The 13,766-nt window shown below is 36.8% G+C and overlaps 1 protein-coding gene across 9 annotated transcripts in view; it reads right to left on the minus strand.

The window, feature by feature from the left end:
• BTRC (beta-transducin repeat containing E3 ubiquitin protein ligase) overlaps positions 1–13,766 on the minus strand; it is a 175,756-nt gene that overhangs the window by 115,045 nt on the left and 46,945 nt on the right. For 5 of the 9 annotated variants that reach the window (XM_027529283.1, XM_027529282.1, XM_027529284.1 and 2 more), the window contains one exon: positions 3,684–3,791. The exons of the other annotated variants lie outside the window; for them this stretch is intronic. In XM_027529283.1, the coding sequence (XP_027385084.1) occupies positions 3,684–3,791 (108 nt within the window). The remainder of the gene's footprint in view (positions 1–3,683; positions 3,792–13,766) is intronic. 9 annotated transcript variants of the gene reach the window in all.

Genomic DNA, 13,766 nt, shown 5'->3' on the forward strand with positions numbered 1-13,766 from the left:
AACACCAAAAACATTCTAAGGTCATATAAATCTACCTAAATTATTATTGTCAGAATTTCTCTTCTTCTTTAATGTCTAAAGAAAATAAAGGATCCGAATTACTCAGCTATTTTTAAACACTTGCTATTGCTCAGTCTCATTTAATAGTACAGATTATAAGACTACCAGGTGCTGAGGACAAACAAATGATTCCACAAAATACACCCACTGTTAATCAACAGAAATCCTCTTAATTACCTATAGACTTTCCAGGACAAAGCAAAATGATGAAAATGAAAATATGTTCAAACTATAAACAAGTCCTCAAAGAATCTACTGTATTTAAACAATATTTAGAGCATCTTTTCTGTAGTAATTTGAAATGTGTGGATTGGAAAAGTCAATAATCAAACCATATCAATGTTGCCATTTCCATCTGAGTTACTGAGGATAATCCAACAAATTAAGCAACAGCTCTTCCTTTTATATTGTCAAAGAATTTTGATTTTGAAGCTGCTTCAAATTTTCTAAAGGAATGCAATAATTTCAAAGAAAAAAATGTCATGAAGCTATTACTAAGTTACCTCCTCAAAGGTGTTTGGCAACATAAGTAGAAATAAGTATTCCTACTGGGCAACCACTTTGAAGAATTACTTGAAATGCATCTCTTAAAGTTAAAAATACTCTACGACCCAAGCAATTCCACTCTTAGGTATTAAGCCAAGAGAAATAAACACCCATGTCCACAAAAATATGCACAAACTGTACACCATAGCTTTAGCCATAGTAGACAAAAATGGGAATAATCCAAATGTTTACCAATAGACGAATGGAAAAACTGTGGTATATTAGTACAATGGAATTTATTTAGCAATAAAAAAAGAATGAGTTACAGATAAACATAACAAAATGGATAAATCTCAAAAACATTATGCTGATCAAAACAGAACAGATATAAAAAATGTATACTGTATGACTACATTTATATGAGGCTCAAGTACAGGCAAAACTGATCTTTGGTGGCAAATCAGAACAGTAATTGCATATGGGATATGGGTGATAACTGGAAGGGGGTACAAAGGAACTTTCTCAGATTGTGGAAGTGCTCTATATTTTGAAAGTGAGGTTACACAAATGTTTACAGTTATCAAATTCATCTAAGAGTACACAAGATGTGTACATTTTACTGCATGTAATTTTTACATAAACAAAAATCTAAATAAGCAAATAAGGTAAAACCCAAACCAGAAAAATGCAAATGTACTGAGATTGTTATAGTTCTAGTAGTGAAAACAGGAAAGACTAGACTTAAGTCTATATCTGCCAATTAGTCAATCAGCAATTTGGAGCACCTGTGTATAATGAACCTGATGGAAAAAAACCACTGAATTAACAGAATGCCAGCAGATAACCCCATTTTTTTCCATTTTTACTACATAAAACTTAATGATTTTTCTGAAGATAAGAAAAGAAAAATAAACATTCATACTTATAGCAATACTGGGGAAAGCAAAGTTTTTCATCAATACCTGAACCCAGAGTAGGCTTTGCTATGATACAGAATTTGGTTAAGGCATGAAAAAAAAGTAAGATTTCATTTCACAGTGTAATGTTATATAGCAAGGTGAAACAGTATTTGCTGAAAGTTTCCAAACCTAGTCCTTCGGGCATGTTTCTGATAATATAGAACCCATTAATCTGCCAGACCCTGTTCAAAGTGAAACAAGAAGGAAAGGGGGGCAGGACACAGCCTTTAAAAGAATGACAGATAATAGGACATGACCAAAACTGATTAGAACTAACTAGATCCAAGATGGTGGAAGATGTGGTTCCCTCCAGATTTTTGTTCTATATGTCCCTTTTTTGGATAATTTTAACCTGTATCTCTTCCTTGTAATAAACCTTGAATATAATAGCTTTCAGTGAGTTCTACTGAGTCCTTTCTAGTGAATTATCAAATCTGAGGAGAGGAGCAGAGGCGGAGGTGTCCTTACAACTGGTATCTGATGTGACAGCAGTCTTATAGGGACTGTTCTCTAAGACTGCACTCTGGTGAAACTCACTGCAACTCCAAAAAGGTTTAAAAAAAGAATATGAGTTTCTTGAGAGCTGAAAGTTCATCAATGATATATAGTAAAAAAGAAAAAATATTTGAAATAGATACTCAGGATATTAATATTTTCTAACATTAACAGCAATAATGTTAATGATGATGAAGATGAGGATAATAAAAACAGCAACTATTTACTGCATGCCCTAACTATAGTCTCCATTTATAGATGAATTTAGAATGAAATGACTTGCTTAAGATCATACCACTAGTGACAAACAGTATGTGAGTCCTGATTTAACTAATTTTAAAGCCTGTACAGCATCATATTGTATCTCATAAGACAAAGAAGTTTAATATATTTTGCAAAGGACAAACAAATATCCAGTAACATCATCACTAAAATAGTATCATTAAAGGTAAGTAACTGTTTGTTAGCACTGGTCAGGAATGTAGAATACTTAAGTTCTCCAACCTTTAACTAAGACTCAGTCATAAGCATTCTGATACTTACAACTTGTCTTTGAAATTATTAATAGAACATGAGCTACATAAGTTAAAAACAAATTTAAATCACTAGTTTATTACATATTACTAAGTAAATGTTCATTGCTCAACTGTGTCTGACTCATTGCAAGCCCATGGACTGTATCCCACTAGGCTCCTCTGTCCATGGAATTCTTCAGGCAAGAATACTGGGGTGGGTAACCATTCCCTTCTCCAGGGGATCATGTCAACCCGGGAATCGAACCAGGATCTCCTGCACTGCAGGCAGATTCTTTACCATCTGAGCCACCAGGGAAGCCCAAATGCTAGATACAAATTCCAAATACCTAAGGTAGATAAATGACACTTCTACCAAGAAAATCACCATGTATCATACCCTAATCTGTAAAGAATGGGCATCGAGCTCTGTCTTACGTATTTCTCTACAAGTTTTCCTCTTTCCTTCTATAGTTTTCTCTCACATCCTGGAACTGCCCTAGTGGCCTCTAAGAAAGGCCAAAGGGAACTAGGATCTGATGGTCCAAGCAAGACCAGCTGGACTGTCTCAAGCTGAACACTATACTCAAAGGTCATGAAGGCCTTTCCACCTTGAAACTAGACCTATTAATCAGGATATAAATAAACACAGTTCTTATATATGTAAAATACACACATATAGATACATAAACATATACATACACCCACACATAAATAATAGTATAGTAGCAAGGAGACACTCTGAATTGAGCACTTTATGTTTTTAGTAATCATAAGAAAAACATAAGAAAGTGCCCAGGCAACTGGTTGCAATTGATTGATTGATTATATTAATTGGTTTTATGTAGGTCCAGAGCAAACATTACATATTGAATGCTATTTATTGAGATTACTTTAAAACTCATTATCATACTTCTACTAAACATGAAAACCAACAAATCAAGTTGTGCTCTGTCAATTTTGGCAAACCAATCATAACAAAAATGTCTCAAGAGTGGATCAGTCTGGATCTACATTAAAAATTAAAGGAGAACTGAGTGACGTGAAATACAGGCAACACGAAGGAGAAAAGCGAACTTAAGTAAAGGATGGGAAAGAAGGAGAGACACACTAATGAACTAACACACACATACTAATGCCCACAAATAACCCACAGAGACAGAGAAAGTACCTGGAAAGCTGTGAGTGCGCCAGTCCCTGGGTTATACAGGCATCGCAGCGAAGGCATGCTGTCCGCCAGGCTGGAGCAGCCCAGCCACAGAGACCTGGGCATAGAGCACTGCAGAGAGAGGACAACTATGAGATGGGACAGCATGAGACAGGATGACACAGATTACAGGAATTCTCAAAGCTTGGCTAAATACAATATTCCAGTTGCAGCTTGCCTTTATGACAGAAACATCTTCAAGAAAATACTATTTACTAGTTCTAACCCCAGATGGAAACTCAAAAGGAGCACTAGTGCCCAAAAAAGGAAGAAAAAAAAGTTATAGGTCAAAAAGCAAAATATTTAATTTAAAAATTTATTCCTGTTCTTCTGTGTATGAAACTAAAGGAAATCTACTTCTTATTCCAATTAATCAATTCTTTTCCTCTACGCACCTCAACTCATCTCCCATAAACTCACCACAAAAGTGAAATATTGTGCAGACTAAGCAGAAAAAAGAAATCATTCATAGTAGCACTTCAACACTAGAAACGGTAAATTAGAAAACAAAATATCACAGGAAACTTAAAAGGATTTTAAGAAGGTGGGAAGAAGGAAAAGAAAAAGTATTATACCCCTACAGTTTGACAGCAACTAACGCCGCAAAATTTGCATACGTTTTATGTATCTTGTTAGTCTGCTATTCATTAACCAAAATGCATAAGTTACCATAGCAGCTGCCTCTTTATCTTTCCAGATGGATTTAGGGGGATGTGGGGGATGGCAGGAGGAGGCAAGAAACAATCCAAACAGAAGGGAAAACAACAACAAAGCAAGGAGAGACAGGGACAGAAAAAGAGGACCCCAAAAAGCTGCTGGTCCTAAAACCTTGTAAATAAACAAACAAGAAATGTGTAAGTGTAAATATACATACAGTATATTCAAAACAAAACAAAAAAAAAGGTAGAACTTATGAGTTTTAGTATTACTAATTAAACAGTATTAGTGGTACTGCTCCTGTACCTTATAAACACTATATCTTTTAGAAGAATTTTTACAATCTTTAGATTTCCCTAAATGTATCCCAGGTTGAATCTTTGTCCATCAACTTGGGTGCTATTACAGTCTAGTAATACTAAAAAACTAAATACCTGATCATAGCACATATAAAAACAGAAAAACATTTTAAAGCACAACAGTCAGTGCACATAATACTAAACTTTGAATTATAAGCTTTGAACTATTTATTATCATCATGGGACTTTTTTCTTCTTAAAACACTTTAGTTGGGGAAATATTAAGGAAACAAAATATGGTATTCACTGTTCACTATCTATAACTGATACAAGGATGGTATACTGGAAAGGCCTTCAAAAATTGGTTTAGACTCCAGCTTTCAGATCATTATTTTCTTATTTTTTAGTTAAGGTGATTGATGCCCAGAAGAAATTAAGCATTTATCCATGATCATAGAATTTAGAAAGTAGAGAAGTAAGAACTAGAATCCTGGCCTACTGCTTTTCAGTTCAGAACTCTTCTTGCCTCTATCCTCCCCTAGGTCATAAAGTGGAAGCATCAGACTTCAAAAACAGGTATCTACTAAAGGCATCACTGGATAACTTAACAACCAAAACAGCTAAACTGCTTTGAACTACTACAACAATCACGTAATTTTTTTGTTTCAACGTTTCTTCTCCTCAAACTACAATCCATTTTACAAACAGCCACTAAACAGAATTGTCTTCACTTTGTGATCGTGTCACTCTCGTCAATAATTCACAAGGCTCCCTAGAAATTCAAGCACTCTATTAATCTGACCTTTCCCCACTGCCTACATCAACTCACCCTCTCTGTCCTTCCAGTTGGCCCTGGAACTCTAATGAATTACCTTGATATTTTGTTCAAATATACATCTTACCCCCATACTTTTGAACTTGTAATTTCCTTCTTCCTTTCACCCTAACCATACACGTGCATGCTTTCATCTACCATTTACTTATTTGTCTCCTAAGAATTTTGGGGCTTTCCAGGTGGCACTAGTGGTAAAGAATCCACCTGCCAATGCAGGAGATGCAAGAGACTCAGTTTGATCCCTGGGTCAGGAAGATCCCCTTGAGTAGGAAACGGTAACTTGCTCCAGTAATCTTGCCTGGAAATTTCTATAGACAGAAGAGCCTGGCAGGCTACAGTCCATGGGGCTGCAAAGAGCCAGGCATGACTGAGCATGAACTCCTAAGAATTATTTAATTTCAGTCGCATCCAGTGGTTCTCAGTAGCAGATATTCTCATTTTGTGAGAAGGCAGCTGGGAGAAGAGGACAAGGAAGAGCAGGATAAAAAAAAAAAAGTTTCTTTCCCCTTGAGAACCACTGTTCTACTAATATGACTCTATACTGCTGCTGCTGCTAAGTCACTTCAGTCGTGTCCGACTCTCTGCAAGCCCATAGACGGCAGCCCACCAGGCTCCCCCGTCCCTGGGATTTTCCAGGCAAGAACACTAGAGTGGGTTGCCATTTCCTTCTCCAATGCATGAAAGTGAAAAGTCAAAGTGAAGTTGCTCAGTCGTGTCTGACTCTTAGCAACCTCATGGACTGCAGCCTACCAGGCTCCTCTGTCCATGGGATTTTCCAGGCAACAGTACAGGAGTGGGGTGCCACTGGCTTCTCTGGACCCTATACTGGAAGCACCAAATTCTTAGCCAAAATAATTTTTGTTAGGAAGATGACATTAAAAGTTTCTAAATCTAATGTTTTGGCCATTTATCTGACAAGTACTTGTTGAGTATCTTCTTTGTGCTGGGCACTGTCCTAGGCAGTAGGGATAGAACAATGAACAAAAGAAACAAAAATACTTTATATTCTGGTGATAAGTCTCTCAGCCATAAATTCTTCTATATTTAAAATCTTTAATGGAAAAGAAATTCCCTGGTAGTGACTTTCTCTCATTGTTAATGAGACAACCTATATGATTAATCAAGTGGTTAAAAGTTCTGTGTATCCTGGGTAGAACAATGTTCACGCTGAAGGGACTGAATTTGAGAAAAGAGAGAAATAAAGCGAGAATTTTTAAAAGCCAAAATGAAAACAGGGAAAGAAAATGGAGTAGGCACTGAAAAATAGCCTGTAACTTTTCTGACTTCCCTTCAGAAGAGGTAGATGGCTCATATACTTTTGGCAATAACTAAGTGCATGATCTCCACTTTTTAATTAAAATATACATTTTTATTTATATTTATGACTGCTCCCTGGTAAGCTTTTAAGGCATTCCTCTTTTGAATGTTTTGTCTCCTTCATTTTATATTAGGTTCTGTGTTATTTTTGCAGTATGTACTTGGTTAATCATTATCTAACTGTTCTTTCTGTTACTCATTCTAATGCCCTTCTCCTCATTCATTCATTCCTATCGTCCATCAAAACTCCTAAAAACTAAGAATTTGAAAGGGCTTTATCCCACCTCCCTAAACTAAAATTCCCAAATAAAACTATAATCAATAATAAGCCACATACACCCAGGAAAGTCACTAGATATACTGGTGTGATTTCTAAAATAGCATTAAATTGCAAACACCACACAGAGGATGCATTCCCGATTATTACAAGACAATTGGTGTGGGTATGATAACCACACTTGAATATAGTCTGATCTGCACATTACCATAAGATTTTATATATTATAGCTCAATTTAAAAACCAATTTTCAAATTGGTTTGTATTGTAACAATTAATCTTACCCATACTGGTAAATGCCACTTTAAAACACTGAGGAAAAAAGATATAATTACAAAATTAATGGAATAGGCTATAATTTCTAACTCTACCTCTTTCCCTTCTATCTTCACATTTAGCAGCATTTTCTAAATGAAAAAGGAAATCAAAAGAAATTTAGGCAATAAGCAACAGAGTGGAAAAGGGTGCCACTGCGGTTACTGTTCCTTATGTAGTCTAAACATTTCAGGGTCATCCTGATTGGTCAGTTTTCTGACAAAAATGTATGACTTTCTCTGTCCTTCAACAATGAACAAATAATCCTCCTTAAGATGCCCAAAACCCACGTAAGTTTTCTACTTAAAGTTGAGACAGTAAAAGTTTGTTTCTCCTTGCAAACTAATATGGGAATTCCTAAGACTTTCCTTCTACACTTAAAACAATTTTTTAATAAAAGTAGGTTCCAAACTAAACTGCAATCTAGCAACTATATTCTCACTTTTAAATATTTAACTTCCATTATCTGTTAAAGAACTTGTGAAGGACCTATTCCTTAAGTATTTCTCCTCTGCAATCTCAAAAGCTACAATGAAGTTTGAATCACACATGGGTCTCCCTCTAACAGAAATCTAGCCTTACATAGCACAGGTTTATTTCTTCAGCTCACTTTCTACTTAACCTCACCCCAAATGGCTCTCCACTGCAACTCTCAAAATAAGGTTGAAAACTACAATAATTTATTACAACTGAAGTTTGTTACTCAACTGAATGAGTTTACCAGCTTTTAAAAAACATACACAGCATTTTTTTAAATGCTTAAAACATGTTTTCTACTACTTGAAAGAATCAAGAAAAATCAAAGAAAAAGAGATTGAAACGCTGCACAAGGGGCCTGCAGTGCTTTGAGGAGGAAGTGTCTAAGGTCCATCAGGTTCAACAGCACAAACTCATTTTCACAGAGAACACTGAAAATCTTGACTCTTCCCCTTATTTGGCTGCCTGGAAAAAGCCACAGTTTCTCTTCACTGATAGAACGCCCTGCAGGCAAAGGGCTGGCCTTAGCATTTACTATATGAAAGCTGAATGACAAAACCCCTTAAACTCAGGTCCCTGGTTGGTCAACTTCTAGGAGTAATAGAAGCTATAATAATCAACAGTAAAAAGATTGCTGCATTGAGAGTTTATGTATCCTTAAGCCATGGAATAGAAGAATTCCCTTTTCACAACTATATCAACTAAAAAATTCAGGCCAAGAGAACTATAGTATTCCATAGATCATGTATATTCAGTCTCTACCTATACAAATTCATTGACCTGCCTCTTAAGAATCCCAATTTAGTTCACTTACCAAAGTGTCATATATGATAATCATATCTGCCTACCCTTAATGCACAAGGTTTTGGTAAAGTTAAAATAAGGGATCTAAAACTTCAAGTACGAAAGAAAAAATATAAAGTGCATCATTACCAAGAACAGGATTCCATGAATGCCACTTGCATTTCAAAATGTTCTGAGAAGCCATTAAGAAGTGTAGATCATGGAATCAATAAGTTCACAAACAGTAACTACAAGGAAAAATACAATAATGTACTAAATTGTGTCACACAATTGCTGCTATATAAGTTTAAAGTTCTAATTTTTAGAAAAGTTCAGACACAGGCTTTAATTTTTTTGTAGAACTTGTTACTATATGTAAATTTATTACGTTTGCCTCCTCTATCAGACTGTATTTCTTAGATATGAGTCATGTCTTTTTTTTTTTAACTCTCCACTGTCTGATCAGAGTAGATGCTCAATAAAAGTGCTTTTAATGTCAAGAGATCAGCAAAAGCTACCTATCATAAAGAGAGAAGTAAGGAAACAGTTTTTGCTTATACAACAGTGAGAATACCGGTAAAATAACACTGGTTACTTTACTGAGATTGATCTTACCAGGATGGAAGGTATGTGTGTTGGAAAAATCTCTTTCATAATTTATCATCTTACTCACCTGTAAGACAATCTAGTCAGCAAGTAAGATCCAGAGAGGTTAAATAAATTACTGAAAGTGAATGGGTATCACACAAGTGGTAAATATAGGATTCAAAGCTAGATACTCTGACTACTAGGATGATGCCACACAAAAATGGCATTTAAAAAGTCAGACATGAAGTTATCTCATTTATTAAGAAATACAGAGCCAAAGGTGGGTTTCAGGGCACTGAAACTAAAGAAAAGGAGTCCCACCCAAGAGGCCATGGTAAGTAACAATGTGGTGGCCCCAACTTATATAAAGCAGAAGATCAACAGGACTTAACAACTAATGAAAGGAACGAAGAAAGTAAGTCAGAAATAAGCCCCTAGATTTCAAAGGAATGACTCGAAGAAGGATGGTAGCACTGACAGACACACATAAACTAAAAATGCTCTGTGGGTTCTGGGGTATTGGGCTGGGAATGGAGTAGGTAAGGTCAGAAATCGTAAATATAACATGAAAATAAACCTCTTATATGTGAGTGAAAATATGGCATGGGCAGAAAGCTGTAAGTGCTACACAAATACAGCATCACTGGCTTCTGCATAAATTATAATCCACTAGGTTGCAAGCATTTGTTGTAAAAATACTAGTGAGACTTTTTTAATTTAAAAAATAAATTGATTCCTCTTACCCCTCAACTCCCTTCCTACCTGAAAAACTCAGTTCGACAGACATTGAGTGAGTACAAGCCAAGTGGGCATCAAACTGATTGGTATAAATTAAATGGCAACAATGGCCCAATACAGGTTTTTGGAGTCCAAGTGCGTGTTAGAGAGGTGTCCCTGAGGGGTAAGAGAGTTTCATAGTCCAAGTAGAATGAGGGAAAAAAACTTTACAAGAGACGGGCCTGTCATGGAGTTCTATAGCTCGAGTTGAGTGAGGAGAGCTTCTACATGGGGGACTGAAGTGGCAGTGAGCAAGATGATGACGTGTCCACATGACGGGGAAGGGCAGGGTAGTAAGAGTTCCCAAAGCAAACAGAAGAAGACATTCACAGAGTAGAGGGATAGTGGCCCAGCAAAGTTTCTGACTCAATGGGGAGAAAGGGTAGAAGGGGCAGTCCAGTGCAAATAGATTCCAAAAGGTTGGGGAAAGCATCCATACAGAGTATTGGGTGAGAAATGGAGACAGAGCTATGTCACCAATGGGAGATGAGTTATATGGGAAGATTCACTGAATCAAGTGGGTAGAGCAAATATTAAGGATAATAAGAGCAAATATTAAGGATAATAAAAAACCCAAACTTCTCATCAGAGAAGAGTTACAGATAAAGAAATGAAGAAAGCTAGAGTGAATACTATGCTGCTGAACTAGATATTATGAATCCAAAGCTTTGTATCAGAGACAGAGACAATTCTAGGTTAAGTGATGTATGTATAGGTATATACACATACATACAAACAAACATACCCCCTGGCTCTATCAAATGAGAGGGTGTAGTAACAGTAACACCTTAATAATAATGAGTACACTGATCACACACACACACACATTTAGTGATTCTAAATATCACCCTCCACTAAAAAGAATCAGAGCTCCTTAGAACAATGGCTAATTCCAGAACTTGGGCAGGAAAAGTTTCAGATAAGTGCAGAGTACCTTATTGTGGTACTCAAAGAAAGATGGAGACATGGCAAGATGATACAGGGGCCAGTGCAAAGGCTCTCACAGGCTAATTCCAGGACAAACTGAACATCAGAACAAATAATGATGATAATGGATTATAATACTGGCAGATAATACCAGTATTACAACATGCCCCTCAATGATTCCTAACTCCTGATATTCATAAAACTTGTAAGTAATCCTGTCTCCTTGAGTGTGGAATAGCCTAATACCTTGCGTCTAGGTTATATAAGACTGTAACTTCTATCTTGCTAAGAGACTCCACTGTCTCCTTGGCTTGCATACTTTGATGAAGCAAGTAGTCACACTGGAGAGGTTCACATGGCAAGGAACTGAGGGTGGCCTCCAGTCAACAGCCAGCTAGGAACTGGGTCTCCAGTAACTCCCGAGGAAAGGAATTCTGCCAAAAACCATGTAAACTTGAAGTGGCTCTTTCCCCAGTCAAGCCTTCAAACAGGACCTCAGCCCTGGCCAATACCTTCATTATAGTCTTGTAACGGATCAGATCAGGCATGCCCAGACTCCCGAACCAAAGAAATTGTGTGATAATAAATGTGTGCTCTATGCCACTAAATTTGTGGTAATTTAGTATGCCACAAAAACTAATATAATAACACACTGAGTAAAACAGAAATCCAAATTAATAATACACAAAATAAACTGAAGAGTGTGATGGGGAATATGATACTTAAATGGTCTCAAAATATTTTCCCATATAATACTTATTTCAAAAGGGAAAACAGTAATTTTACAGTAGAAAAACCTAACACCTTAATCAAGTGATAATTATTGTTACCAATAATGAAACAAATTAAAATAATGTGTCACCTGATAGACTGCAATAAGAACACAGCATCACCTCTGTGATATTTCTGCCAGTGATATACAGCCTATATCTAATTATAAGAAAACATCAGAAAAACCCAAACTGAAAAATAATCCACAAAATAACTGTCCTGTAATCCTCAAGAATGTCAATGTTAGGGAAGTCAAGGAAAGACTAAAGAATTGTTCCCTTCTGAAGGGAGACTAAAGAAGACATGATAACTAAATCCAACATGTCATTCTGGACTAGATCCTTATGTATAAAAGGTCATTTATTGCAGTTGATAGAAAAACTTGGGAGTCTGTGGATTAGCTGGCAGTCATGTATCAATACTAATTTCCTTATTTTTATGGTTATTATTGGGTTCTACAGGAGGATGTAGATTTAGAAAAGGCAGAGGAACCAGAGATCAAATTGCTAACATCTGTAGGATCATCGAAAAAGCAAGAGAGTTCCAGAAAAACATCTACTTCTGCTTTATTGACTACGCCAAAGCCTTTGACTGTGTGGATCACAACAAACTGTGGAAAACTCTTTAAGAGATGGGAATACCAGACCACCTGATTTGCCTCCTTGATCTGTATGCAGGTCAAGAAGCAACAGTTAGAACTGGACATGGAACAACAGACTGGTTCCAAATTAGGAAAGGAGTACGTCAAGGCTGCATATTGTCACCCTGCTGATTTAACCTATATGCAGAGTACATCATGTGAAATGCTGGGGTGGATGAAGCACAAGCTGGAATCAAGATTGCCTATCAATAACCTCAGATATGCAGATGACACCACCCTTATGGCAGAAAGCGAAGAGCTAAAGAGCCTCTTGGTGAAAGTGAAAAAGCAAAGTGAAAAAGTTGGCTTAAAACTCAACATTCAGAAAACTAAGATCATGGCATCCGGTCCCATCACTTCAGGCAATTAGATGGGGAAACAATGGAAAAAGTGAGAGATTTTATTCTGCTGCTGCTGCTGCTCAGTCACTTCAGTCGTGTCCAACTCTGTGCGACAGTGGGGTGACTTTATTCTATTGGGCTCCAAAATCACTGCAGATGGTGACTGCAGCCACGAAGTTAAAAGACGCTTGCTCCTTGGAAGAAAAGCTGTGACCAACCTGGACAGCATATTAAAAAGCAGAAACATTAATTACTTTGCCAACAAAGGTCCGTCTAGTCAAAGCTCTGGTTTTTCCAGTAGTGATGTATGGAGGTGAGAGTTGGACCATAAAGAAAGCTGAGCGTGGAAGACTTGATGCTTTTGAACTGTGGTGTTGGAGAAGACTCTTGAGAGTCCCTTGGACTGCAGGGAGATCCAACCAGTCCATCCTAAAGGAAATCAGTCCTGAATATTCATTGGAAGGACTGATGCTGAAGCTGAAACTCCAGTACTTTGGCCACCTGATGTGAAGAGCTGACTCTTTTGAAAAGACCCTGATGCTGGGAAAGATTGAAGGCAAGAGGAGAAGGGAACGACAGAGGATGAGATGGTTGGATGGCATCACTGACTCAATGGACATGAGTTTGAGTAAACTCAGGGAATTGGCAATGTAAAGGGAAGCCTGGCATGCTACAGTCCAAGGGGGTGGCAAAGAGTTGGACACGCTGAGCAACTCAACTTGAAATGAACTGACAGGAAGATGTTCTTGTCTATAGGAAACAAATCAAAGAATTTAGGAATGATTAGACATCATGTCAGTATCTCACTCTCAAACGATCTATGGAAAAAATGATATTTGCATTTTACTTGCAACTTTTCCTTAAGCTTTGAGAATGCTTAAAATAATATGAAAAATTAGTTAATGAAAATTATATTGGGATTTTTGCCTTTGACAATGATGTGGTAATTGCCAGACTAAATTCCATGCAGAAAAAGACAACTATAAAAGCTACGTAAATACATTAATAAATAAAATTTTAAAAACCTGAATACAATAGAGAAA

Source organism: Bos indicus x Bos taurus, chromosome 26 (genome assembly GCF_003369695.1).
Source record: "Bos indicus x Bos taurus breed Angus x Brahman F1 hybrid chromosome 26, Bos_hybrid_MaternalHap_v2.0, whole genome shotgun sequence".
Classification (NCBI taxonomy): domain Eukaryota; kingdom Metazoa; phylum Chordata; class Mammalia; order Artiodactyla; family Bovidae; genus Bos; species Bos indicus x Bos taurus.